The sequence below is a fragment of the Apis mellifera genome, linkage group LG9 (assembly GCF_003254395.2).
Source record: "Apis mellifera strain DH4 linkage group LG9, Amel_HAv3.1, whole genome shotgun sequence".
Classification (NCBI taxonomy): domain Eukaryota; kingdom Metazoa; phylum Arthropoda; class Insecta; order Hymenoptera; family Apidae; genus Apis; species Apis mellifera.
In genome coordinates, this window is record NC_037646.1 from 8,462,381 (window position 1) to 8,489,799 (window position 27,419).

The window sequence follows — 27,419 nt, forward strand, 5'->3', positions numbered from 1 at the left end:
TATACGATCCATCGGATAAAAATTTGCATGACATTTTAAAATGTAGTTTTTATTTATTTATTTATTTATTTTTCTATTTAAACTTGAGAGAAAATTTGCGTATACCTCGTGCAACTATTTCGTGCAAGATCAGATTGAGTTGAGCTAGAAACTCTGTAAAGAGGAAAAAGTGAAGAAAGAAAATATAAGAAGAAAAAAATTCTTATTACGAGATCGTAAACGAGGCAGGAATACAATAGTTGTTTTCTAATTGTATCGCGCACGCCTGGTTACATGATGCCTGCCACTAATAAGCGGGAACACACACTTTTCAAGAATAATAATTTCCAATATCCAGTGTCGTGAAATTTTTCTCACGTCTCGTTACTTTGTGCTCAAGTAAGTCTCTCGATCGAGTATATTTCTTGTTCGCTCGTATACGCAATTCATTTTTTATTTAGCGCAAGAGATTTTTTATTCAATTTGAGAAAACGACCGGAGGAGAGCGTATAGGTATAGTAGTTTATGTCGCAATAAAACGATAATGTTTCCTGAACAAATTAGACCTATCACCCTATGCCTCGCATGTAAAGTGTATTAAACGTTGATACGTTGCGCGTAGCGATGATTGTAATTTCCTGCATCGCCAGCCACGATTGCAGGCAGGTCTCTGGGCAGGCGCTGTTAAATTAAGCGAGAAAATTGCTTCAATTCTTAATGACGTATCATTGAAGGAAAGCGCGTTTTATCGCGTCTAACGGTAAAGCATAATGGATACCTCGAAGTGAATCGAATTAACTAATTTGAATTCAGATATCATAGGTGCAATTTCACACCAGATTAGATCGCGTCACGATAACAAACACCGCTCAGCTTTGAGCTCTCGGTTTAATTTTCCTCAAGTTTGCATATGCACGCGATTCATGAGTCATGCGAGTAGTTTCAACTATTATTATTGCTAAGAAAAGAGAAAGAAAGAAAAAGAAAGGAAGAAAGAAAGAAAGAAAGAAAACGGAGTGGAACAGTAAATTTTAACTTTCGAACACTATGGTTTCAGAACTATATGGAGCACATAATTCGTTCTTCGGACCTTTTTTTTTTTTTCTTTTTTTAATTTTCAAATGAATATTCATCTATACGTTTTATTGAAGATATTTATCTATAAAAATTTTGTAACAAATCACGAAAGACACGATATATTTTATATTCAAGACTCCTCGATTGAGAATGAAAGATAAGATTTTCTTTTTGAGTTTAATCTTTTTCGATCATTTAACTTCTTTTTTTTTTTGCAACTATATGACGATTGGATTAATAATAAACTTACCCCACGAGGAGAAGGAAACGACTTCGAGACGGTTTCTTTCTAGTTGCCACCAGTTACCCAACGGAATTGATCAAACTTTCTGCGAACGATAGCAGAATAGTTGTTTCGCTTCTCCATAGTTCTAACACGAGACACGGACGATTTTCTCGACATTCCGTTAAAATAACGATTTTTCTCGCATGAACTTATCCTCGAATTCGATCCTCGGATTGATTATTTGTATGACGATAATTTTCTTGAATTAAGAAATAATTCGAGACGAATGTCGTGTATGAATATAAATTTCGGAAAACGAGAAATATATATAGATCGATAGAGGAAGATACGCGGCAAGTTTGAACATTGGCACCTTAATTCAATGTAAGATAACATAGATCTTGATGTTATATGATATAAAAAAAAAAAGATAGCTATCTTTTTTAACACTTTTATTGAAAATATTGACATTTCGATTCTATAAAACATGGTCGAATTGTTATAAAATTATTTCTTTTTACGAAGAGCGATCGCGATTATTCTTTCTTTTTATTTACAAATTACATAGGTATCATTTTAGAAATTTAATAGGAGACCAAAGACTACGAGTAAAAGACGAGTAATTGGATTTATTCCTTACGAATATTAATTATAATAATCTTTTAAAATATCGATACTTTCTTAGGTTGATTCATTGACGCAAATTTTCCGACATCGTTCGAATTCGATTGATTCGACGACGCGGAATGATGCTTCCTATAAAATCGTAAATCAATCGTATTATTAAAATTGCCATATCCGCAATTTCTCTTTCTCGCACTAATCATCTCACGCTCACCTGCAAAGCCTGTCAAAAACGCTTCGAACGAAAGTCACGTGTTTCTGGATCTCCATCATCACGTTGTCCAGAGTCTGGGCCACGTTCTTCACCTTCCTCAGCTCCTGTTCGTTCATCGATTCGATCCGTGAGACCGGAAGTCCTCGAGAAGGAGAAGACGCGCCGGTTAGAAAAATACGAGAAAATACGGTAAAATATCTCTCTTCGCTACGTTTCTTTTTTTTTTTCTTTTTCTCTAAATAATTACTCGAATTCTCCCGACTCTCGTTCTCTTGGCTACCCAATTGTTCTAACGAATTTGAAAGATTTCCCAGATTGTCGTTCTTTGTTACAGGTTTGACGGAAGTCTGTGACACGCTCATCCCCATCATCTCGTTGATCGTGTGGTCGATGTTCTTCAATGTGACGGTTCCGTCTCGAACCAGCTCCATCAGGATCATGTTCAATTCCTTGAACAATTGGGTCTGAAACATTGACCTTTCGATTAATCGTCACGATGATTCGTTTCTTTCCAAAAATATCCAATTTCAAGAAAAAAGAGAGAGAGAGAGAGAGAGAAAAGATGTATAATCTTTGGATCGAAGAAATGGATTCGAGACTTGCCTCGTGTTGCACGAGATTGCTCAAATTAGGAAAATCCGTGAGAAATTTCTCGATCTCCTCGCTTCCCAATAGAACGGCCTGCTTGATCACGATATCCTTAATGGCGTTCTTCAACTGAGAATCTTCATTTCCGGTGAACTCGCGGTCGGACACCCGATGAACCCTAGCGCTCCTCTGTTGATCGACCTCCGTTCGATTTTCTTCGATGGAAGAAAGGGATGAGCAAAAGAAAAGAAAGAAAAAAAAAAGAAAAAAGCAAGGAACAAAATTTTCCCCACCTTTCCTTATTACATCTCACCTTTATAATACGTTAATCCCCTCTTACCTTTAGATTCTAATTTGGCAAAGGAACCATAATGTACCTATAACGTTTATCGATCGTTATTTTCCATCGTTAAATCTCGTTTTTTTCGAAACTGAGAATAAGAGAGAGAGAGAGAAAGAGAGAAAGTTTCTTTACTCACTTGTAGGACGATTAACAGCAACGTGATCGCGGAAAACTTCATTTTTTCATCACTTTCTTATCGCGGAAGGTGGATCGTGAGACGATAAGACGATGGATGGAGTAATGACAAGTGCCGACAGGGCGATCGATTTTATAGCGGGCAACGCGCGCGGTTAAACACACTTCTGCTATGCAGTGTTTTCTAAACATCCCTGGCAAACATCCCGATAAAATCGAACTCCGTTATTCGATATGACGAATCGTTGAACTGAATAGTTAAGTCGAGTAACTAAAGCGTCTTTAGCGGCGCAAAAATTTTCTTTGATCGCTCGATCAATGAGTTTCGGATGAATGATCAACGGATCAACTTGATCAACCAGCCCGTTTCAAACGAATAACAATCGTTCCTTTACACGCGGATAATACAATGATAATTTATTCCCGCGTCCCGTTAAGGATAAAAAAAAGAAAAATCAAGCTCAACTCGAGAACGCTTTCAATTAAGGTCATTAAAAAGGAGAGGCGTTTGTTACAAAAGTTTATTTAAATAAAACTAAAATAACACGAGGAATATATATATATATATATAGATACATATAAAATTGAGTCTGTTGTCGTTGTTGAAAGGAAATCGACTATCCAAGTATCCAATACAACTGCTTCATCGTCCAAAGCCTCTGTAAACGGAGGAAATAATTTGAAAAAAATATTCTGCACAAACATATATATGAATATGGAAGAAGAATGCGTACCCAGACTTTGAGCTGGCAAAAGCAGCGCTTCCGAAGGGAGAGCTAATAGCACCAGCGGAGCTGTGAGAACTCCCGAAGCCGCCTATGGGAAGACCACCGTATCCACCGTATCCGCCATATCCACCGTATCCACCGTATCCACCGTATCCACCGAATCCACCGAATCCACCGAAATGACGGTGGTGAGGATCTGGATTTGCCTCTCTGATCGGCCTCGACACTGGACCCTCTGTCATCACAAAAAATGTTTCTTCACATCTGTTTAAACCCGTCTCAATATATTCGAAAGTCCCCCCCCGAGGCTATTCGAAAATTATTCGTACATAAATAAATAATAATCGGGGAAAGATTAACGAGAGACGATTTCGATCTCGACCTTAGGCAGGAGGAAGGTCGAACGTAATTCTTACCAGGCCGTTAAAAGATCTTTGCGGGGATTCACTAAACGATGAGTCAGATGTAATATATTTTCATCCCGTCTATGTGACGCGAAGCATGTTAATCATTGCACGTTCAAGAATATAACTATATATGTAACCAGGGATATGCAAAGGAGGAGGTGTCGTGTGACTGTTAAACAAACACAAAAACGTGGAAAGGAGATATAATACACGCAAAAACGAATAATTCTCTCGACCTTACGATATTACGATATTTCTAATTTTACACTTTTAAAGAGAAAGAAAAGGATACACGCAAACACCGTTCGAGACAAACACCGTACCTTGTTCCTCGGGAGCAGCGCCCTGTTCTGCGGCGGCAGGGTGAGCAGGGTATGCGATGGCGCCGGCCAACATCGTAACCAGAACGATTAGCGCGATCTTCATGGTTGAACGGTTTATCGGGAGGAGATAACAAGTTTGCTGGACTAGTTAGCGACCAGCTTCCTCGAGTTTCGAGTGCGAAGTGACGATGAGAAAATCTGGAGGGCGGCCTTTATATAGAAAGGCGTCCCGATCCGTGTTGGGATGTCCCGCCGCGGTTTACGCAGGTACCAAACCGGGTACACTATTGCCGAGGAACGGACGAATCTCATTAGCACGGACAACCTTTCCATTGTGTGAACACGGTTGGACACGGCTTAACGTTTACCCAGCCGGTCATCGAAAGTTAAACAGTTGGACGGCTATCAACGATGATCCAGCGATATTGCATCCCTACCTTTTCGTGCCACCAACCAGTTTCGTTTCGCTTCGATTCATCGAACGCGGATGAACTTGTGCCTTCTTTTTTGTCTATCTCCTTTCTTTTTTGTCTCCAAATATTTCTTCGTCCAATTTCGCAACACCGATTCTTCGATTTTTGCGGCGATTTTCGGGGGGAAGGAAGGAAGGAAGATCATACTTGTTTCTAAACTTGATCTTTATTTACAAAATACGCGTTGATATATCGTTTCGTTTCTCTTAATTCGTTAAGGGGAGGGGTCGAATTTTATATCTCTGTTTAATTTTTTTATTTAGTGTCGAACAATCGAAGGGATTTAAGCACTAAATCGTACGATCAAATAAATTTTCCATTTTATTTCAAGTAGCTTCTGTTGTCTAGTTCAATAGTTCCGAACTCTGCGTAAAAGTGTTTTATTTATTTAGTATTGAATTCTTGATTTTCATCAACATAAATACGAGGCTACGTGGGTGGAAAATTTCTTGATGAAGCGGTCGATCGGGACGTTAAACTGAATTTGTAAAAACGAGACTCACGCACGGAATATAAATTGAAAAATTCCCGTCAAAAAATTATCATAATAATTTTATTACGCGTGGAAAGATTCTATATGTGTATTGCGTGTTGGAATCGAGACTTGGAACTTGGCTGGGATTCCCCGTACGGGCCGTATTTTATCGTCGTATACCTCTTTCTCTAACATTGGGTCACAGTGATTATCTTTCAGATTGAAGTGATAATCGATGCCGTTGTACACGTGACATAAATGTAAGAAAATTGCTTTGGAAAAGTATAAGCGGATAATGATCCTCGATTAGTTAAAAAGTTAAAAACTGAGATACGGAAATTGCGCAAACTTGTCGAAAAATCGATAAATCCTTGAACGCTCGAAAACAGTTTTGAAGGCCGAGGCAGGCGAGACGCTTCCTGATAATTAATTTATGCGAAACGGAAGATGATTCGAGACGGTCGTAACGCCATTTGATTTTTAACGCGCTATAAAAATTTCTGCTTTCCTTTAACCATCGGGAGTGGAACTTTTTCTCGTTTATATCGATTTTTTTCTTCTTAAATTTTACGATTTTGTTTCGAAGAAATTTTAAAGATAAACGAATGATATTTTGAAGAATGAACGTATAATGTGAGAAATAGCGGAAGGAATTCAAAATTATTCTTCCAAGATTCGAATATTAAGACGTGATACGAACGTAGGCATACGATTTCTAACGTCCTTCATATTTTTGAACGAAAAGATTCCACAGTAGGAAGTAACTATACCACTCACAATGAATCACATCAACGTTTCTTTTTTTTTTTTTTTTACGTAGAAATCTTTCTACTAATAGCTTCTATTTATGTATATATATATATATATATATATATATATATATAAAATCTCAAGGTTTCGAAAAAAGTACGATGATTTCCGTGTAAAAGCTATCTAATTCGACTGTTTAACGAACCAATTTGATCTGTTCAGAAGTGTCGTTTTTTCGAGTTTGCATTTTTTCCATACGATCATTCTTCTTTTTTTCTACGGAATTGCATCGATGGAAAAACCGATTTTGGTGTCTTACCACGATTCGTAATTGAATGCTTTGAAAAGTTGAGTTCACGGTAAAAGAAATTACTGGTACCTTGTGATATCACGTGTCTTTTCACACAATTAATGATATCAAAGGTGATAAGTTACAAGACTTTGGACAAATATTTGGATGATTCGTTGTTATTAGTGAAAATTTGTTTGTAAAAAATTTTTTTTTATTTGTTTTATTATCACCTCGAAACTGTTATTGTAAATTTAGCGTGTAGTGGTAAATAAAACACTGGAAAGATTGAAAGTTAATCGTAAACTCGATAAGCATAAAGATATGGATAAATGCCTGTTAATAAAGGAAAAATAATGCCGAGTGACGAGTTTTCGTTTCTTAGAAACGATTAGAGGGTGCGCATGAGGTATGCCGCGTCGCTTAATGACCGCCTCTTCCAGAAACCAATGAACAGGCAGGGTCAATGTTTAACGTCCTTGTCCAGTCAACTTTATTTTTCCTTAAAGTCAGAGTTACGTATCTTGGAAGTGACACGGATCTTGGTTCCATTGAGAATGTTCGAAACTCGATTTTGAGAATAAATTTATTTTATTCGACAAATTTTTTTTTTCCTTTTTTTCTCTCCTTCGCGTCGCGCGAAGAATCGAAGGGAGAATCCATCCTTCCCCCCCTCGCTGGAAGACGATTCGATTAGATTCGTACAACATTTTTTTCATCGGGAATGAACGAGCTCTCCCCCTCGTTAAATTCTAGAAAATTTATATTCGATTCGTTCAACTTGTCAACACTCTTTATAAAGAAGTATATAACGAATGAGATTAACTTCGATCGATACACTATACTGTTCGATGCGATGGCAGTTAGAACGATCATGCGAACCCTTCACTCCTCAATCTCTCCTCGAGGATGGTAACAACGTATAAAATATTGCACTAGTCCTTACGATCGTTACGAAAGAAACCTAACTCCTATATATATTTATATTTATATATATATTCTCTTATAATCTAAAAATTTTAAAATTACGAAATTACAAACTAAGTACATACATAGATTATCCGCTTACTAATCATGATTAAGAGTTGTTTAATTTCCACGAACACCGGTAAAGGGTAAGCACAATTTCTCTACCAACGTACCGTTTCGACGAAATTCTCGCCGATATTATCGCAGGGGATGAGAAAAAATCGATTCGCAGTAGTTAAATCTATAAAACGGAGCGTCCACTTGGGAGAGACGATTGCTCGTACGGAACGTCGATGGAAGAAATAGAAAAGTGGAGCGTGTGGGTGCTCTCTCCTTCTCTTTCTCCTGTCTGCATGTTAATGTCCGATGGAATATTATTGATCTTAACGGTATCGATAGCTAACTCTGTGCCCGATCGATCCCACTACTACGATGATCTACTCTTCGGCCACCGGTGTACGCCGCTTTTTCCTGTTGGCAAAATTGTTGGGTGAATACGCGCCCACAGAAACGCGATGAACAAGATAACTATCCAAAATATCTCCTGGAATATCTATCGAATCTTCTCTCTTTCTGGTGTCTGGTATTTTTCTTTTTTTTTAAATAAATTCTTCGAAAAATATCGTGCGTTTAAAATCTTACCCGTTAGGGGATCCACCGTAAGCAGTCGCGACCGAGCTCGCAACGCCGCCCTTCCCGGTGGAGTAACTGTTGGCGATCGCTGTTACGGCTCCGGGAGGGGATCCTCCGTTGGATCCAGATCGGCTGGACCCGCCGGGGAAGCTGAACACCATGGGGAAGAAGTTGTTCAGGTTCGGGTAGTTTTGCCGACGGCGACTCCCTTTGAAAGGGATGAAGGGAACGGATGGCTCGTCGTCGTCGTCCTCGTCCTCGTCGTCCTCTTCGTCGTCCTCCACCACGACCACCGGTGTCTTCTTCGTCTTTTTCCCATGCTGCGCCTTGGGACGACTCGGTTGGGACACTTCTGTGTTCGTGATGACTGGCTCCGCGGCAGGGGTCACCGCGGCTGCCTCCGTCACGGGAGCAGGTTCCGGTTCCGGTTGCTCCTGTAATTATTTATTTGGAATTTTCTCTTTCAAACTTTCGTGTATCTGAATATTCGATTGAACGTTCGATCGTTTTAAGGAATATTTTGAACATTTTGAACGTTTTATTTTCCTGTCTAATTGTTCGATTATTTATTTGGAATTTTCTCTTTCAAACTTTCGTGTATTCTGAATTCGCTCGATCGCGATTGAACGTTCGATCGTTTTAAGAAATATTTGGAAGAAAAATATTTTGAACATTTTGAACATTTTATTTTCCTGCGTAATTGTTCGATTATTTATTTGGAATTTTCTCTTTCAAACTTTCGTATATTTTGAATATTCGATTGAACGTTCAATCGTTTTAAGGAATATTTTAAACATTTTGAACGTTTTATTTTCCTGCGTAATTGTTCGATTATTTATTTGGAATTTTCTCTTTCAAACTTTCGTGTACCTGAATATTTGATCGCGATTGAACGTTCGATCGTTTTAAGGAATATTTTGAACGTTTTATTTTCCTGCGTAATTGTTCGATTATTTATTTGGAATTTTCTCTTTCAAACTTTCGTGTATCTGAATATTTGATCGCGATTGAACGTTCGATCGTTTTAAAGAATATTTTGAACGTTTTATTTTCCTGCGTAATTGTTCGATTATTTATTTGGAATTTTCTCTTTCAAACTTTCGTGTATCTGAATATTTGATCGCGATTGAACGTTCGATCGTTTTAAAGAATATTTTGAACGTTTTATTTTCCTGCGTAATTGTTCGATTATTTATTTGGAATTTTCTCTTTCAAACTTTCGTATATCTGAATATTCGATTTAGGGAATATTTGAACGAAAAGAGAAAAATATTTTGGACAGATAAATCGTTGCAGAATAGGAACGATTTATCTGCGTTTTATTTTTCTTCGTAATTATTTATTTGGAATTTTGTGTAATGTTCGATCGTTTTGAACAGTACCTGAGGAACACTTTGTTGCTTATGTTGATGCTGCTCGTCTTCCTCTCGATGTTGGTCATCAGCTTGAGGACGATTCGCTTCATCGTGTGGACGATGCTCGTCCTGTTGAGGATGCTCGTTGCGCTGATAATCATCCTCCTGTTGCACCTGGTGTTGCTCGTCCTCGTTGTAAGCCTCGTCCACCTCTGGAGCGGCTTGCGCCTCCGCGCTTGACACTTCCGATTCCTCGATCGGTTCCGGCCCGTTGTTCAAATGTGGTGGCTGCATGCCGCCGAAGAATGCCTCACCGCTCACCGCGTTCCCTTGCGCGAAAACACCGGTCGCCTGGCCACCGTGATTCGAACGACGAACGGGTCTGTAGTATCCGGTGAACATCATCGCTCTCTGAGGATACGGGTGCACGGCCGTCCTCTTTTCCCGGAGGAACACTATAGGATTTCCGTAAGGATCCACCATCACTGAAACTATCGACAATTGGATTAGATTCGACGATGGGCGATTCGGGAGAAAGTTATTTCCACACAAAGGTCTAACGATCGAATGAATGGATTCAGAAAGAAGATTTAGGATCATTGAAATTGGATGAAATCTAGATTCAATAATGGATGATCTAGGAGAAGGTTATAGGGTTGTCATAAAGATCTGACATCGCGTCATACAGGAAGAGGATTTAGCAGGAGGATCGTTGAAACTATCGACGATTGAATTAGATTCAATGATGGGTGATTTAAGAGAAAGTTAGAATTAGAATTTTTTTAAAGATCTAATATCACGATTGAATAAAACAATGGAAGAAGATTATTTAGAATCACTGAAATTATCGACAATTGGATGAAATCTAGATCCAAGAATGGATGAATTCAGAAGAAGGTTATAAAATTGTCATAAAGATTTAATATGTGATTGATTAAAACAATGGATGGATCCAGGAGAAGGATCTAGCATCATTGAAACTATCGACAATTGAATTAAATTCAATGATGGATGATCCAGAAGGATTATAGGATTGATATATAAAGATTTAACATCACGATTGAATAAAACAGTGAATGGATTCAGAAAAAAAATTTAGGATCAGAGGAGAATGAAATCTAGATCCAATGATGGGTGATTCGTGAGAAAGTTATAAGATTGAATAAAACAATAAATGATCCAGGAGGAGGATCTAGCATCATTGAAACTATCGACAATTGAATTAAATTCATTGAGTGATTCGGAAGAAGATTATAGGATTTCTTAACTAAAGATTTTCTTAGGATACCTAACTAAAACTGTCAAAACAATTGGATGAAATCTGGATCCAAGAATTGAGCTCGAGGAAGAGCATCTAAAGTCTGGATCTACGTGGCAAAAGGAGAACTTGTCACGAGGATTGTTTAATTTTACTTACCAGGTTCAGCTGGAATGACTCTGGACTCCGTGGCCAGGATGGTCGTCGCCACGACGAGGAGGACGAGTGTGATCCAATGCGCCATCCTCGCGAATCAAACGAAATAGAAGCTGAAGAACTGAAGAACTGACGCGAAATCTTGAAGAAGGAAAAATAAAGAACGCGCTCTACGGGGTACACCTACGAGTACACGAGTTGGGGGGAGGAGGGAAGGGGCAAGCACCGGACACCTGGTCGGGTCTACCTGGATCGCGAACTTTTTGCACGATGCTGCTATTCTCGAATCCGCAATTGCTTTTATACCAGGAGCTAGGATCACGCGGGGGATGGGATGGATCGGTCGGATCCACGCACACGGAACGGGGATACGGGACCCCTCTGGAGCCCTCCCCACCATCGATCGTCAGGTGGTTGCCTCGTACCCAACAGGATCGTCGTAACGCAAACGTGCGCATCGTTCAACGATACGTGATCGTCATCCGAGATCGGACATCGACTCGATCGAACGCATTAATTGCGAATCTCCCTGCACAATCTCCGGATGAATTTGCAACAATGATCGGACAACTGTTGCCGAGCAACCCTAAAACCCTTCGCGATAGATCGAACAACGCATCGATCGAAGAGAAATCGAAGAATTTGTTGTATTTGACTTTGACTTTGATGGGTCGAGACCCTTTCTTCGTCCTTTCTTATCCAATCGAATCTCGACGAAAGGACGTGGAAACGATACGTGGTTTATCGTATCCGTTTTCGAATCCGTTTCTATAAATATCCACGATCGAAGGGACGAGCCGAGACGACTCGTTTTTTCCTCTCGTTCTCTCTATGTATCCCTGCTTTCACAAGAATTCGCGTTTCCAGAATTTCTATTCCCTTCCCTCGATCTCCCCCTTCCTTCCCTCCATCTTTCTTTTTATACTTGTCCAATTCCGCGATCCGTTTGTTCCACGAATCTCGCTCCCCAGAGGGAGAGAATTCGTCCGGGACTCGTCAAAACTGGCCGTTCAAGAGAGACGTTCGTCGAAATTCGAGGTCGATACACGATAAAATTTCCAGAGGCGAAGAATACAAATCGGTTGGCCCCCACGATTCTTTGGGCCCCATTATAACTTTCCGTGCGTCAAATTAATATTATACACCTATCTCGAAGGCGAGATCTCGATCACGTTCGCGATCACGCGCGTGAGGGTAGATTATTCCTCGTGTTTCCGTTTTGGCCAAGGCTGCGGAAGCTGATCTCGAAACGGATCCACCCGTTACGGTTAATGTGACGTGTGTTGTTTTGACGTAACCTCTTAATATTAATATTATGTCAGTCATACTCGTGGTGGGAGGAGAGAGAGAGAGAGAGGAGAGGGTATGGGCGAGTTGGTCAGAGGCGACGATAATTCTCGGGGATGATCAGAAGTCCGTAAGAGTCCAATGGCGGTGGCCGCGACGATCGTGATCCGAATTCCCAAGCGGATTCAAGACAGATCCGCCTTCACGTGTCACTGTCCCTTCCCTTTCCCTTCCCTCGTTCCCTCTTTGTCCGTTCACCGGCCGAGCCGCGCCGCGAGGAGCAACGGAATTACGATCGGCTCCGCTAGCGCAACCCCTCCAGCCTCGCAGGGAGCCCCTTTTAACAGTATTTTCTCCTCCGTTCGGGGTACATTATTCATCTCGCGCCTCCTCGTTCCTGTTTCCTCTCTCCTTTCCTTCCTCTCTCCTCCTATTTCGCGCGCCCTTCTTTCTTCGCGCTCGACTTCTTCCCTTTTACTTTCTTTTACCCCCGCCAGGGGGTGTCGACTTTAATTTCTTCTCTTTTTCAAGGAATCACCTCTTTCGAATTGTCGACCGACTTTCGATTAATCGAGGCGTGGCAGGTCCTCCTTTCGAGGAGAGGAATTAGCGAGGCAAGGATTTAATTTTCAATCAAGGTGACATTATTTAAATAATCGTCGTGGCAAATATCAATGAGGCGATATAAGCGTCTCGAGGTCGATCGATTAAAAACGTCGGTCGGTTGGAAGCTTCGCACGTTCCAAAAGAGCGAGGCGCGTGTTAAGAAGAGAAGAAGGAGAAGTAGGAGGATCAATGTATCAGGGTAATTTCCGTTTTGGAAATGATTTCGCGGGTTGGATCGATCGGCTCGGCCGGTGGTGGGTACCGTACAGCTATCGAGCGGTGAATACTTTATGAATTCGTACCAATTCATGAATCAACTTCCAAACGCACCGTTTTCCAAGTCACGCATATCGTATTTTCGAGCGTGACCAGGCGACGCAAACCGGCACGTCCACTTCTGATACAACGAACGGCCGTTCCGCACGGATGCACCAGGATTCGCGATGCTTCTGCGAAAAATTTGCATCGCAGTTGGATATCGCTCTCGAATATTTTTTTCCTTCTCCTTCCTTTTTCCTCCTCTTTCGCGACCGCGCATCGACGCGATCTCCTCTCTCGATTCGATGGATTATCTCGTCGTGAATTCTTTCGTCGTTCCTCTCTCTCTCTCTCTTCTCTCTTTCCTTCTAGAAACTAGAATTAGATAAAATAGCAATGCAGTCGAGATATTGCGACGATTCTCAAGCGTATGACGATCGTTTAGAGATCGTAGAAGGGCGTTTAAACGCAACGGGCAATCTCCGTTTCGAGGATGGAGGAGAAGGCTGGTTCGTCGACCTCGTAAAACCGATCCTATTTCGCGAATCCCCGACGCAGAAATCAGTCCATTTGTCCCGCGTTAAAATTCACGACGCGCGATCGTTGGCCGCAGACCTATAGTTGCCTAGATACGACAAACGTGATCGAGAGGAATGTACACGCGTTCTGCTAGCCGTTCTGTTGCTGGTTAGCAACAATTCCCAAAATCTAGTTTCGCGTCACTTTGGGAAAATTGCTTCGACAAACTACGTTCGTCGAATGTAGAAACCTTGCGGAACCGAGTCATTTTAACTAAACTTGTTCCAGATAATATCGTTCGTTTGGATCAAACGTGATTAATTGTAGAATCTTGATTGGCAAAATATCTATGCACATATATTCAAAAATCTATTTTTCATTTTGGGGAAATGGGTTTATATCAAAGTAGATATAATATCTATCGGAATTAAACGCGATCTTAGCTTAATAGGATTAAATTGTAGAATTTTAATCGTAAAACATCTATACATGTGCTTGGAAATCTGGATTGTTTCATCTAAATTATAAAATACCAATAATTTCTATCGATCAAAAATATCTTAAACACGATCTAGCTTAACTTAATAGGATTAAATTGTTGATGGAAAAATATCCTTGCATCTATGCCCAAAATCTACTTTCCAGCTTCGAGAAAAATGGCTTCCATCGAATGAATAAGCGGAACCGAATCATTTCGCATCTAAGATGTGCAATGATATCTTTTCCGTACAAAAAGATACGAATTAAACTGAATGAGATAAATCGTAGAATCGTTCTGCGTCGGCAAAAATAATCTTGGATTGGATCATAAATCCGGAGATATCGAAACGTGGAGGACAAGAAAGAACGTATTAGAACGCTTAGCTCGCGGGGAGAATCGGCGAATCGCAGTACGTCATCCGGTTGCGAGGATCCGAGCAGCCCGTATGCAAACCTATGATGCAAATCCCATAACAATGATATTCAATGTCCGTCCGTTCACCGCGTCGCTCTTTGGAGCCATTCGTCTTCAGGAATCCCTTTGTTTGGCCGTTTTCCATTGTTTTCCGTTGTTTTTCCCCCGAGCACCGTAACTGCGCCGTTTCTCGGGGGTCCCAGGGGTCACGATCCCCGGTCCCAGCCCCGTCCGTTAGAGAAAAGAAAAGGAAAGAAGAGAGAAGAATACGCCGATAATTAGAGGGAGGGGAAGGGATTATCGGAGGAAAATTGGAATTTCCGCGACGAGGTTGATAATAAATTCCGGACGAAATTGCCCGAGCGGAACCGGACGATACCGTTTTTCGTTCTGCTAATTAACAACTGGCCTCGATTTGGGTCAGAATGATAATGAGAACGGATTCGACGCATGAATATTCGGTTATTCGTATCAAAGATGACGAAGCGGAAAAAATGGCAATGGCAGGAAGCCCGGCAGCATTAAAATCGATAGGAAGGACGAATTATTATTAGAACGAATCCATTATTCCATATAATGAATCGTCAACCGATTATATACATGTATATACGGCTGGTGTTTTAATAAGAATCTTGCATCTATGTTACGATTTCGAAAATTACGATTTCTATGATGAATCCAATGATGAATCCATGAATCTTATCTACACCCGAAACTCCTCCGACATACCTAATCCTTTCTTTTCTTTTCTTTTCTTTTTTTTTTCACGAAATATCATGCTAACTCGTCCTCGAAGACGAATAATGCATAAAGGGAACCCAGACGGCATTTGTATGAAGCGCTCAAGAAGATGATGAAAACTGAATATAAAACTTCTACCCTCGGTTTGAAAGAGAGAGAGAGAGAGGAAAGAAAGAAAGAAAAAGAAGGGAGAGGGGGGAGAGAAAAGGAAGAAAAAGAAGTAGTACAGAAGGAGAGGAAAAGCGACACGAGTTCCATCGACACGACGATATTTTATCCGATTCAATGTGAATCGGCCCGGCAAATGAAATCGTTCTCGTCGTATTAATCGCGTATGCCAATCGTCGTCCGCTTATTTGTCGCAAAACGAGCGAGTCCCCGGACAGCGTAGGCGCTCCTCTCGTGTCGTGTAAGTTTCTCAGGAAAGTTCGCAAGAACCAACTTGGTTGGTTGGTTGGTTGGTTGTTCGTTACATGGCTCCTGTTTTCGTGAACGAAGCCGCACGTACGGAATCAAGATGAACCGGGCGTACAGACGTTACACGTGCTGCGCAGTGGCATACTGAAACGGACACGTCTTGTCTGCTCACGTGCGGCAACTGTCGAAACGTGAGACAATCGTATCGTCTCCGCGGTGGCTTCGATTCGCCTCGTCCCATTATCACCAAGGGAAGAAGACGCATGGAAGACGCATGGAAGTAAAAAAAATCTCCTCGCCGATCTTTGAGTCGATCGAACACAATCTCGATAAAGAAGAGAGGAATATTATTCGCTTTTTTTCTCTCTTGACAGAGATCGATTAGAATTCGCGAGAAGAGGAGAATACTGAGATAGGAATAATTTTTTTCTTTTTTTTTTACGCTTCCGCGAGATTTCACGAAATAGAAAATTGGGAAATTGGGTGGTGGAATCGTGGACGGATCATCTGTTCGAGGAAAGAGAGACACGCCTGTTTCCGGGAAGAAATTAGAGGGCGCCCTTGCCACGAGAGGCACGTACGAACGTTTTATCCCCTTTTTGATTTTCTAATTCGCGCCTGGATGATCTACGATTCAATAGAAATCCGTTGGAAGGCACGTGGATAGCTATGTTTAATTCAAGATCGTTTCTCGGAATGATTCCGACCGAGCAAATAATTTTACATCTCACGGCCTCGCTCACGGCGGATGCAGGTTTTTTACCGTAAAAATGGCCAACTCGTTGGCAAAAAAAGGGGGAAAAAAGGAGAGAAAAGAAAAAAAAAAAAAAAGAAACGCAACGCGAGGGAAATAACTTTGCCTCGATCGATTCTTCGCCGATTTGACATGTACTTTACGCTCTCAACTTCCGTTGCATGCTTCTCTCTCTCTCTCTCTGTATTCCTTTCCTCTCTTGTCTCTGTCCTTGTCCCTCTCTCTCTATCTCTCTCTGTCTCGCCCCAACTTTTCCCTTTCAGTCTTCCAGTTTTTATCGAACTGTTCTGCGGTGGAAAGGACGATGACTCTGGATAGATCAGCGCGTACAGAAAAACGCGTGTAACAATTCCCATTTGAACACGAATCACGAAGAACCGGCGCAGGTAAATCCAGGACGAGTGGAGTTGAAGGACCGCTTTACATCTCTCGCTCGTGGATTGCGTCCATTTTGCAAATTTTTTTTTCTAGAATAAAACGGCCCAGACAGGTGTTCTGTTCATTCGTAATACCACTAGCGTAATACTCTGTTAAACGTATCTTTATCCCGCTCTTTCGCTTCTTCTCCGAAACGAGGCTTCCATCACGGAAAAAGATAAAAAGAAATCTTCAATTTCGTATCACTCATAAGGCATAAACGTGGAATTTCAATTAATCGAATAAAAATTAAACGATTCGTCGAGATTCGTTTGACGGAGATCGATCGATTAATTCTTCCCTAAAAAAAAAAACGATTGTTTAAACTGATCTCTGAGGAGGAAATCCCCTTCGACTTTTCATTTCAAAGGAAGGGAGATGAATAATCGAGTCTCCTGGGTGGTTACCGCTCCCTTTGTACGCCACTGATCTCTCTGATCAGCAGTCAGAGGATCGACGGGCCAGGTAGGCCGAGCGGAATTTACTGTCCAGCCTTTCCAGGGAAGACATAAAATAGTTGCAGGTGTATAGTCAACCGACATAAACGCCCACGAGTATTCGCAACGACGGCTACGGATTCTGCATCCCGATGCGAAACGAGATCTGTCCCGGGTTGCACCTGCTTGCCCGCCCGAGGACGTCGTTATCTCGTTGAAAATCGATCAAGGAAATCGATTCTCGCGCCTTCACTTTCACGCTTCGATCGAAGGACGAAGAATATATCGTTTTCCAAATGCTATTCATTTTCTTAATCGATCATGATCCAAGATTTTTCCTCTTTCAATCGAGTAATTTAAAATTGATTTCGAGGTGGAAGAATTTTTAAAAATTCTTGAAAATGGAATTTCTTTTTTTCTTTTTTTCCAAAGATAGAAGATAAAGCAATTAGAAAGATAAGCGAGACACGTTTGAACGTTGAATTTTCCACGGGACGATTGTTTACGAGGTCTTCTAGGAGGCGCCAGCCAGGCGATCGTTTGAACTTGGGGTATTAAATCAGTGTCTGGGAGGGACGTTGATAACAGCAAGGACGTCAAATCGAAAGTATGACGAAAACGTTAACGTTACGTCAGTGCGCCTACAAGTCCAACCACGGATTCACCATAAAATATATGGTGCTAGTGGAGGCATAACGCGTTGAATACGAGATTTCTCTTCCCTTGCATGAATAAAATCGCTTATTCCTCGACCGACGCCGGTCTCGAGAATTAATTCAACCTCTCTTAGATTTTGGCATCGATCGGAACTTCTCCTTCTTTATATTTACGAACGAGCATCGCGCAAGAGGAGAAACGAAAGGAAGGAGAAGAAAAGATGTTCTTTTCCCACCGAGATAAGAAAGAAAATCAACGAGCAACGACTATTGTAATTCCGTACAAATTTGCCAACGCGAATTCGCAAGAGGCGAAAGTAGCTTTGAGCAGCGCACGGATGGAAAGATAAGATCGAAAGATGCGTGAGAGCGTAGATCGGATTATTCGAGGATTATTTCGCTCGAAACTCGAAAAGGGTGAAGAAGGAAGACAGAGAGAGAGAGAGAGCGAGCGAGTGGCGGCGGAGTCGCAAACCCTAAAGGTTTTGGACGTGCGCGTCACGTGCCGCTGTCACGTGACTCGCGGCGCGGTAGATCCGCGCGGTGCATCATCGTTGCGCACGAAGATCGCGATGGCGGCTGCCTTTTGAGCACGGCCTGCCATATTTCAGTCCCAACCGATTTTTCCAACCCGCGACACGGAATGCTTGACAATTATTCGCCTCGCGGCCGTACACCTTTATCGCGTATTGGAAATACACCCGCGGCAGGGTAACGACTCGCCCGACCGATTTGAAAGTTTAAACACAGCCACCTCTCCGCCGCCCAAGGAAACCGACCTCTTTCCGTACGACTTTCGCTTCCAGCCTGAATATTTCCTACTGTATCGAGGGCGCTCCCGTTCGATCCACTTCTCCAAGACAAATTCTCTTCAAATCTAGATTTAAATCTAGCAACTATTTCGTATTTTTTTTTCTTCTTCTTTTCGAAATATTTGTTTTTTATTTTTAAGGATTATGTATTATTTGGAAGTAATAATTGATAATCGAGGGATAGAAGAAAAGAAAAGGGAGATTGCTGTGACACAGAAAATTTTTATTATCCTTTTTGTTACATGAGCCATGGTCCGAAAGTGGTCCGAAAAGTATGGTCGGAATGGGTGTGTGAGGATCGTGCGGTTGTCCTCGGAATAGAAATTTCATCGTTTCCGAGATTTCAGCAAGTATCCTGTAACGCCCATATCCAAATATCTGGAAAGAAAGAAATTTTATATTTTTATCCCCTTTTCGAAAATTAATCCCAATCGGATAAATTATCTTGGTTGAGTCCAAGGGGGGAAAAAAGTGGCTCACCTTTTTTGAAAATCTGAAATTTCCCGTTTTATTTGCGTTTTCTCCGAAGTGATTCGACTACCGTCATTTGAAACGAGCCTGGACGCGACTACGGTGGACTTTTCCGGTGGGCCTGTGGTTGCTGATGGAATGTTGGTCAATCGTTTACCCTGACGGCTTTCTTTCGATTTTCGCCTGACGTTCAGGTCCGACGAAACGACAATTTCGTCAAACGTTTGCCCATAAACGGCTAAGAAGCGGGAACGAAAATTAATCGGGATTGAAACAGAGACGAGACGAGGAAGATCGAATCGAGCAAACCAATTATGGTGCAACGGTATATGACACACACCGTTGACTAATACTCGTTAAAATAAGTAGAAACTTAGTCATTCCTCGGATAAACAGCTAAACAGTTTTCTTTTATTGTACGATATTTATCGAATCGTTTAATTTATTCGTTATAAAATAATTTCTTGAAGATATATATACTCACTTCTTCGATGTATACTCACGTTTTTGATCAGACGTTTTTTGGGCGTGGACAATTATACAGGCCAAAGCGATCACCAGAAGGGACAGAAAATTTGTCATCTTGCCAAATTGGACCGAAATTTCAATTTTTCTTGCTAGATCCGAAATTTTATTCAAACCTGAAAAAATAAATGGAAAAAAAATAATGCCTCGAATAAATTGGATAAGAAATCGCTAAAGAAACTCTCTCAATTGTAAATTTGCCACTCTTTACTTCTCGATACGTAATACTTATCTCCAAATATATTATCGCGAAGAGAGAAGAAGAAAAGAGAAGAAAAACAATATTTCCAAGTAGCACAAGAATTCTCTAGAAGGCGAGAGATTGCTCAATGTCTCTCGCATCGCACGATACTATCACGCTAATGCTATCACTGACGTATGCAAAACGTCACCTTTCGCAACCAGATCCAGACTATTGCCCACTACTTAACCCAAGTAATACGAATCAAAGATCGATCGAATGGGAAAGAAACAGAAACATTCTTTTTTCTTGGACAGAAAAGAAGCAGCAAAAGGAAAAAAAAATTTTAAACTCGTAGTCCAAACCTTCTTTCGAATCCTTTCGAGATATAATATATAATATATCTTACGTCACCGTGACGATCGAGGAAGAGGAGGAGGAAGAAGAAGCAGCGGGGGGGAGGGAAAAAAACGAAAGAAGAATTATTTGCACGCGAACTTGTGAACTCCGACTTACCGACAGTTCAAAGCCAGAAGATACTTTCCGAGCCGACAACCGCACGAGAAATGCGAGCACAATGCCGCGGAAGGCTTGAAGAGAGCATCGCGAATTCGCTATAGTGCGTGGTGGAACAGGAACCTGGCCGGGGGTAAGGGTCCAGAAGGAGGCGCCTCGCGGGCCATTCGCGCACTGTAGATCGTATGCACCGGACAGACCACTTTCTATTTCATTTTTTCCCCCCTTTTTCGACCCGTCCGTCCGTCCGTCCGTCCGTCCGTCTCGCTCTCCTAAGGATCCGGCCGATCGACCGGGCCGACTGGTCTCTGCGTGTCCACCACCGGACTAAACAATGCTTAACGACCACCGAGATGGACCTTTAACGAGGCCCCTTTAATGCCACGTCCACGGTGTCACGAACCTCGGCTCCTACCGTCGAGCAACCGTGTTTCCAAGGGTATCGGGCTCCGTTCCTACCTTTTGTCTCCCTTTTTTTTTCTATTTCTTCTTCTTCTTCTTCTTTTCGGGGGTTTTCGGCCAACCTTGAGAAAAATCGCGTGCGTTTGATTGGAATTGGAGAGATCCGTTTATGGACGATTCTGTATTCCCGATTGCGAGAGAAGAAGAAGGAGGTTGTCGAATTTTCGAGAGATCGGTTCGGATTCGTAGCAATTTGGGGTAAATTTTTGAAATGAAAGAAAAGGGAAGGAAAGGTGATAAACGCGGAGAATATCTCTATTGGAAGCGGAGTAATTTCAAGAGTGGAAGAAGCGGTGGAACGTTCGAGAGAACGATCGAGAAATCAACAAAGCAAAGGAGGCTCGGGCACCGGGTATTATCGAGCCAATCGCGAGCGGTTACGGGTTCCCAGAATAAAAGCAGCGAGAATTTGCCGCGCGAATTCCAAATGGACGAGTACCAATGTTTTATTGGCCGTGGCTTTTTATAGAGCAAACTGGCGAGAATATACAAGCTTCTCTCGAGCTAGTTTCCCTCCATCTACGCGAAATACATCGGCATAGTATCCAACGGGAACGGAAAACTCTCGTAATCCGATATCCATTCCAAACTTGTCGTAAGAGAAGATTGAAAGAAAAACGTTAAACAGATAAAATTTCTTTTTCTCTTCGAAAGGAAAAAACGAAAGAGAAAAGAATCGAAATCGAGAAAAAAAGAAGGAAAGAGGAAGAAAACGAAAAAGCACGTTTGATTCGTAAGATTTTTTATTTTCAACGAGAAACAGGCTTTCTCAGCGGAGAAAGTTCCAGACGGATAGATAGCGTGGAGGATCACGTGTGCGTTCACGAATCGAGTCCCGGTCATTGCACGCACTCCCTGCACGGATCCCGATTTCCAACGTTCGCATCTTTTTCCTTTTTTTCTTATTTTTTCTTTCTTTTCTTCTTTTTTTCGTTACAGGGCCTCCTCTTCCTCTTTCTTCGCCTCCCTTTGTGCCGTTTAATCCCCGGCCTTCTCCTTTCTCCGCTTCCTTACACCGGCCTTCCTCGTCCCTCCGCCGACCAGAGGACCGCATCGCGATATTTTATCGGTTTTATTCGCGGGAACATCTGGCGTACGGACAAAGGAGCCCTCAGGAAATCTCTGGGAGGGTGGTTCGTCCATTTTTCGGCCAGACTGCTCGCCTCTATTTATCTATAGCGGTGTAGGATGTTTGTAAACAACGGATAGACGATCGACGCCATGTTGGATTAGAGGCGGATTGTGGAGGCGATCCGTTCGCGGCTGAGAGGAAGGGCGAAGTGATCTGTGAAGGAAATGAGAAAATTTGAAAAATTTAAGAAACCTATTTAAGAAAGTTTCCTTTCATTATGATATTCTATTCCTTCTTGGATAATTTAAAAAATTTGAGTATGCTTTCCTTCGTTTAAAGGAAGAAAGGGGGAATGATAGAGAGCGATTTCGAAAAACGTGTTATCGAGGCAACAACTTTTATCCGCCGTACGGAATAACAGGATTCGGATGGTGCGCAATCTAAGATCGGCATTTCTCCCGGTCTTAAGCTTATACAGTACGCATGAATAAGCTCGAGTGTACGGTGTGGAACCACTTGTGACCTTTAACCCGTGTGCAGAATGACCCTTGAAAGGGAGACTGCGAGGTGATTTACATACGAGAATTTATTGGCCCCGTCGGAGCGCCGATGATAATGTACCGCGTCCGGGTGATTGATACGATTTTAACAATTCATGACGCGGTTGTCGGCCGTATAATCAATCCTCGTTTACCACGATTCGTCTCGTTTCACCGTTCGTTCATCTATCGTTATTAATATCCCGTAAAGGTAATCCCGTTCGGATTTAACCAAATTTTTTTTACCATCGCGCAACTTTCCTCTTCATTACGAAAAGAGATAGATGAAATAACGGCAATTAACATCTAACATCAAGATGTTTACTTTCGAAAGAGCGGATCTTCGTCGTTGCCACGAAGAAGAAGAAGCGAAGGATTCGAAAACCCTTCTCCTTCGAACCCTTCTCTCGTCTTAAAAAAAAGAGAGAGACGAGGCACGAGGCTGGATTTTAAAACGAAGCATCTCGAGTGTAGGCGCGTTTTCGAAACGAAAACAGACCGGTCCTGATCGGTGGAGGAAGGCGAGGCGGCAACGTGCTCGCCCCTGCGTTGCGACGCAGCGGCCGGCAACATGGCGTATCCCTGGGATCCCTTTAAAACGAGTTAATCCGTCTGTCTGGCCGTCTGCCGATCGCCTGAGAACCAAGAAGATTCATTTTCCCTTTGTCCATTCTTTTTCACACGTACCAAAAGGAGCTGCGGCTCAATGGGACAATGCAGGCAGCGCCGCGCACGGTTTTACGACGTTCCTTTTCGCACAGGTCCCACACACATTTGAATAATCAACGCGTAGGCAAGCCTCTGCTTTTGTCGCTTGGTCCAAGGGCCAAGTGTTAGGAGAGGAGAAGGCGGGGAGGGGAGGGGCAGAGTGTTGGCAGAGGGGAACGGGAGAGGGAAACGAGAGAGAAGGGAGATGGACGTGCACTCCTCGAAAGGCAGTCACCGCACAAAAGTTGACACCGCACGATACGAAATGTCTCTCCATCTCTCCAATACTCTCCGATACTCCCCGAAAACCGTGGACAGATGTTCCACACGCATGCCTCTCCTCCCGTCCGGAGAGATTGGAGAGATCGTTTTTGTTCCGTCCCGATGTCGCATGGGCAGAGGTGGAAAAAGAGTACAAGAGGCGCGATTACGTCACGCGCTTTCTTCTTCCTTTCCTTTCCTCCTTTTAATTCGCGCGGGTTCGTTAACCTTCGTGAACTCTCTCTCCCCCTCCCTCGAAAGGGAGGCCTTCGTCGCCTTCTCTTTGCCCGCGCCTCCCTTCCTCCAACGTCGCATCCCCGCGAACCTGGCCCTTGCCTTTCTTTCTTTCTTTCTTTCTTTTTTCTTTCTTTTCTTTCTTTTCTTTTTTTTTTTTTTTATACCGGGTGAACGATCGAGAAATCTCCTCCGGAGAAAGTCTCCTCCCTTGCGTTCGATCGACAATCGCCTCTTCTTTCTTCTCTCTCTTCATCCGTCTTTCCTCTAACAATATCACAGTAAAATTTGTTGTAAAATATAGCATATCCAGAGAGGAAATAATAATATAATACAGCGTAGCTCGCCACGATCTAAGATGATTCTGTCGTTGCGAATCGTAAAATCATGTAAATTTCTATAATGGGCAAAGTTCGTTAACCCGACACGCGTGAATTTACGCACGCATTTCTCGAGGGAACCGGAGAGAAAGAGAGAGAGAGAGAGAGATGTCTCGAGATCCTTCCGAGCAATGAAACGTGTATCGAGCGTGTATTCGGACGTTTTACGACTTCCTATCGTTACACGCGAGCCATAACCGCGGGATTGCCTCGAATATCTTCGAACGGGACATTCTCCCGTTTCTTCCTTCCTCTCATCATTTCTCTCGAACCATTTTCTATTCTTGGGATCGCGTGTCCCACCAAAGATCTAACCAAAGTCTAACCAAATCTCTCTAAGAGGAAACTGTTGCACAAGAATTCGAAAGATTCCTCTTCCTTCTATCTCGAGTTTACCTTTAAGTCCGAGGAAGAAACGGATTTCTCGTTAACCGCGCTCAACATTCACGGCTTCAGCGAAACGTAATTTCTATTGTGGAATCACGATGGAAATGGTATCGCGATTTATCTCTCCAACCAATTCACTCCCCACGTGTTGAATCGCGTTTCCAGGTATCCGGGGACAATAGGCTGCTCGATTAGGACGCGTTTAGCACGCGATCGAGGGAGGGGCGATTAGTCAACGGCGCGAATTCCACGCTCGTAAACAGAAGCGTACGCTTAGGTATGTGCGCCTGAAGGAATTGCAGGAAGAGATTCCTGTGGAAGGTCGATTCGTCTCGAGCCCGGTCGATGGCGATAATGACGACGACGACGACGACGACGAGGACGACGACGATGATGATGATGCGCTCGTTGAGCTGCGACGCGCGTGCGACGCGCGCGCGAGAAGTCAATTAATATTCTCGGTTATGGGACACGGTGACGGGAGCGTGTCGAACGGGGCCTGCTTGTTACACGTGTCTCGAACGGAGAGGAGAGGATCGCGCACACCTCGGGCCTTGGCGTATGGCGAGATTTCGAGGAAAGTCGAGATTGGAATTGATCGGGCGCCGCGTTCTCATTCAAGCGATGGAAGATGGTGAGAAAAGATTTCGAGAAAAAATTCGAAAATCGAGATTGATCGTGAGCGTTTTAGGCTGCGTTTTCATTGAAGCAATGTTATGAGAAAATCTGGATGGAACGGTGAACAAAAATAAATTAGAATTCGGGATTTGAGAAAAATTGAAATTGACCGTACGTTTTAAGCTACGTTCTCATTGAAGCGATGGAAATGGAATGTGGAATCACGATTTCGAGTATTCGATCGTGAGATTGTGAACGTTTTAGGCTGCGTTTTCATTGGATTGGCGATGTTACAGGAAAATTTGGATAGAACAAAAATCGTGAAATTCGGGATGTTTGAGAAAAATTGAAATTGATTGTGTACGTTTCAAGCTGCGTTCTCATTGAAGCATTGTTATAAGAAAATCTGAATGGAATGGTGAACAAAAAATTAAACTAGAATCCGGTGTATGAGATTTTGAGAATAATTGATTGGAAATGATCAAATAACATATCTTACATCTTAAGCTGCGTTCTCATTGAAGCGATGAAAATGAAATGTGGAATCACGATTTCGAATGTTCGAGTAAAAATTCGAACGAGATTGATCGTGAACATTTTAGTTGCGTTTTCATTGGAGGGATGTCACAGAAAAATCTAGATGGAACAAAAATCGTGAACTAGGATTTGGGATGTTTGAGAAAAATTGAAATTGACTGTGTATATTTTAAGCTGCGTTCTCATTGAAGCGATGTCACAGGAAAATCTGGATGGAAAAATCGTGAACTAGGATTCGGGATATTTAAGGAAAATTGAAATTGACCATGTATGTTTTAAGCTACGTTTTCATTGAAGCGATAGATTAAAGGGTTTCGTTCAGATGGAAAAAAATAAATTAGGATTTGGTAAGTGATTCCGGAAGTGATTCCGTTAGAGGAAAATTTGGATTTTACGTAGTTTAGTTGTAATAGAAGAAAAAAATCCTATAGAGTTTATGGAATTACAAAGGAAGCGAGCAATTAATTGGAATTAACGACGCACCATGCGCATTCTCTAGTAAAGCCGGAGAGAGGAACGTTCGTGTGGATAAAACAGCGAAGAAGAATGTGTGCCAGTGTATGGGATTTCGAGGAAAGTTGATACGATTGAAATTGACGACGCATTTTAAACTGCGTTCTCACTAAAGCGACGTGGTAGGGAGGGACTCTGTTTGGATTCTGTTTTGGTTTCAAGGTAACATACATGTATACACTGTAGGAATATTTAATATATGATATAACAATATTAATAACTAAGCGGATGTTGTTGAGACGAAGAAATGATATAAGAATGTAAATCGAGAGGAGGAATTGTTGTTATTATTTCGTTTAAAAATTCACGCGCAAAGATGGAGTGTAGATTACGATTGAAAAAGAAAGAAAGAAAGGAAGGAAAACAGAAGAAAAAAAGATAAATAATTACGTTGGACGTGTTAAAAGCTTTGGCTTCCCGAGGAAGATTCAGCAACGTTGAAAGATGCAGAGTACGGGCCGAAATTAAAACTAGCACTCTGCGCATTCGCTTGGCTTTCCTCTATGGAAACACCTCCGTTCGTGTTGATGGATTCTGCGGAAGATTCCGCGAAGGATTCCGATGCACTACCCTGTGCTGGGTAAACTATAGGTTCTGGATAACCTGGTCGTGATAGTATCGGATTCGCGAATCCTTCATTGAAGAATCCAAACTGTGGCGATCGTTGATCCCTCTTGTTACCTGTTTCGAGAAAATAAAAATCAATCTTAGTAGATTAATCACTCGTTAATGTAAGTCTCTTAATATAAAAAAATGTAAAATTATAAAAAAAAACGTTCTTTCTTTGCTTAAATAAACAAACTAACCAACAACTTCGGATGTCGCTTCTTTTACAGGGCTCAACGACTCTTGGCTCTGTAACACTTGGGTTGGTTTCGCGAGACAGATCTGGCAGATGATCGCGCACAAGACGAGCAACGAGAGGATACGCGACGTCATTTCGACGAGGGTCAAATCTGGATTCGAGTGATTCGCGTGAACGGACGCGTAGAAAAATAATCGTAGGAATTGGTTGCGATGCTTTTATACGAGGAACCCTTCACCGCCGAAATCCAACAGAAGACACCCATAATTCCGTCATTTCTTAGAGATCACTGTTCACGCTTGTCATTGGCTTTTAACGAGTGGACGACCTTACTCTCCAGGGACGAACGAAAGTGGATCTCACAGGAAAGTGTCGGCCGCTAATCAGCTTCGGGGAATCACGTGATAAA

General features: G+C 42.2%; 5 protein-coding genes and 1 long non-coding RNA gene across 6 annotated transcripts in view; 1 reads left to right on the forward strand and 5 right to left on the reverse strand.

Annotated features, from left to right (window-relative positions):
- Nucleotides 1-11,291, reverse strand: part of LOC411330 — a 13,475-nt gene extending 2,184 nt beyond the window's left edge. Inside the window, exons 1-8 of the mRNA XM_026442960.1 lie at nucleotides 11,006-11,291; nucleotides 9,616-10,079; nucleotides 8,242-8,667; nucleotides 3,938-4,222; nucleotides 3,022-3,085; nucleotides 2,724-2,923; nucleotides 2,368-2,584; nucleotides 2,121-2,262 (exon numbers count right to left, since the gene is read on the reverse strand). Of these exons, the coding sequence (XP_026298745.1) occupies nucleotides 2,121-2,262; nucleotides 2,368-2,584; nucleotides 2,724-2,923; nucleotides 3,022-3,085; nucleotides 3,938-4,222; nucleotides 8,242-8,667; nucleotides 9,616-10,079; nucleotides 11,006-11,090 (1,883 nt within the window). The 5' untranslated portion in view covers nucleotides 11,091-11,291. The remainder of the gene's footprint in view (nucleotides 1-2,120; nucleotides 2,263-2,367; nucleotides 2,585-2,723; nucleotides 2,924-3,021; nucleotides 3,086-3,937; nucleotides 4,223-8,241; nucleotides 8,668-9,615; nucleotides 10,080-11,005) is intronic.
- On the reverse strand, nucleotides 1,850-3,596 carry LOC102656497. The gene is made up of 6 exons (XM_006561790.3): nucleotides 3,188-3,596; nucleotides 3,049-3,085; nucleotides 2,724-2,923; nucleotides 2,368-2,584; nucleotides 2,121-2,262; nucleotides 1,850-2,038 (listed from the first exon to the last, which is right to left on the reverse strand). The coding sequence occupies exons 1-6, from the start codon at nucleotides 3,227-3,229 to the stop codon at nucleotides 1,945-1,947; spliced, it is 732 nt and encodes a 243-aa protein (XP_006561853.1). The 5' UTR covers nucleotides 3,230-3,596; the 3' UTR covers nucleotides 1,850-1,944.
- Nucleotides 3,732-4,864, reverse strand: LOC107965005 (keratin-associated protein 19-2). Its single transcript, XM_016914173.2, has 3 exons — nucleotides 4,645-4,864; nucleotides 3,921-4,149; nucleotides 3,732-3,845 (listed from the first exon to the last, which is right to left on the reverse strand). The coding sequence occupies exons 1-3, from the start codon at nucleotides 4,745-4,747 to the stop codon at nucleotides 3,830-3,832; spliced, it is 348 nt and encodes a 115-aa protein (XP_016769662.2). The 5' UTR covers nucleotides 4,748-4,864; the 3' UTR covers nucleotides 3,732-3,829.
- A 7,712-nt stretch (nucleotides 11,292-19,003) lies between the features above and the next one.
- On the reverse strand, nucleotides 19,004-20,665 carry LOC726629. The gene is made up of 4 exons (XM_001120735.5): nucleotides 20,495-20,665; nucleotides 19,776-19,913; nucleotides 19,282-19,510; nucleotides 19,004-19,179 (listed from the first exon to the last, which is right to left on the reverse strand). Exons 2-4 carry the CDS (start codon nucleotides 19,852-19,854, stop codon nucleotides 19,128-19,130), a joined length of 360 nt encoding a protein of 119 aa, XP_001120735.1. The 5' UTR covers nucleotides 19,855-19,913; nucleotides 20,495-20,665; the 3' UTR covers nucleotides 19,004-19,127.
- Nucleotides 20,666-21,681: 1,016 nt separating this feature from the next.
- Nucleotides 21,682-27,293, reverse strand: LOC107964997. The gene is made up of 3 exons (XM_016914104.2): nucleotides 27,012-27,293; nucleotides 26,596-26,886; nucleotides 21,682-22,241 (listed from the first exon to the last, which is right to left on the reverse strand). Exons 1-2 carry the CDS (start codon nucleotides 27,142-27,144, stop codon nucleotides 26,606-26,608), a joined length of 414 nt encoding a protein of 137 aa, XP_016769593.2. The 5' UTR covers nucleotides 27,145-27,293; the 3' UTR covers nucleotides 21,682-22,241; nucleotides 26,596-26,605.
- LOC113218976 lies at nucleotides 22,248-26,535 on the forward strand. The gene is made up of 2 exons (XR_003305282.1): nucleotides 22,248-26,039; nucleotides 26,124-26,535. It is a non-coding gene; the product is annotated as an uncharacterized LOC113218976 (long non-coding RNA).
- Nucleotides 27,294-27,419: the final 126 nt, after the last annotated feature.

Excerpts from the sequence above, each read along its gene's own strand:
- LOC102656497 (XM_006561790.3), bottom strand. The coding sequence starts at position 3,229 with ATGAAGTTTTCCGCGATCACGTTGCTGTTAATCGTCCTACAA. Across the intron at positions 2,585-2,723 it reads GCAATCTCGTGCAACACGAG|ACCCAATTGTTCAAGGAATT; the intron begins GCAAGTCTCGAA and ends TCAATGTTTCAG. Across the intron at positions 2,263-2,367 it reads CGAGAGTCGGGAGAATTCGA|GACTTCCGGTCTCACGGATC; the intron begins GTAATTATTTAG and ends CTCCTTCTCGAG.
- LOC107965005 (XM_016914173.2), bottom strand. The coding sequence starts at position 4,747 with ATGAAGATCGCGCTAATCGTTCTGGTTACGATGTTGGCCGGCGCCATC. Across the intron at positions 4,150-4,644 it reads CGCTGCTCCCGAGGAACAAG|AGGGTCCAGTGTCGAGGCCG; the intron begins GTACGGTGTTTG and ends TTGTGATGACAG.
- LOC726629 (XM_001120735.5), bottom strand. The coding sequence starts at position 19,854 with ATGACAAATTTTCTGTCCCTTCTGGTGATCGCTTTGGCCTGTATAATT. Across the intron at positions 19,511-19,775 it reads AAAAACGTCTGATCAAAAAC|CCGTTTATGGGCAAACGTTT; the intron begins GTGAGTATACAT and ends CCCGCTTCTTAG. Across the intron at positions 19,180-19,281 it reads ATTTCAGATTTTCAAAAAAG|ATATTTGGATATGGGCGTTA; the intron begins GTGAGCCACTTT and ends CTTTCTTTCCAG.
- LOC107964997 (XM_016914104.2), bottom strand. The coding sequence starts at position 27,144 with ATGACGTCGCGTATCCTCTCGTTGCTCGTCTTGTGCGCGATCATCTGC. Across the intron at positions 26,887-27,011 it reads AGCGACATCCGAAGTTGTTG|GTAACAAGAGGGATCAACGA; the intron begins GTTAGTTTGTTT and ends TTCTCGAAACAG.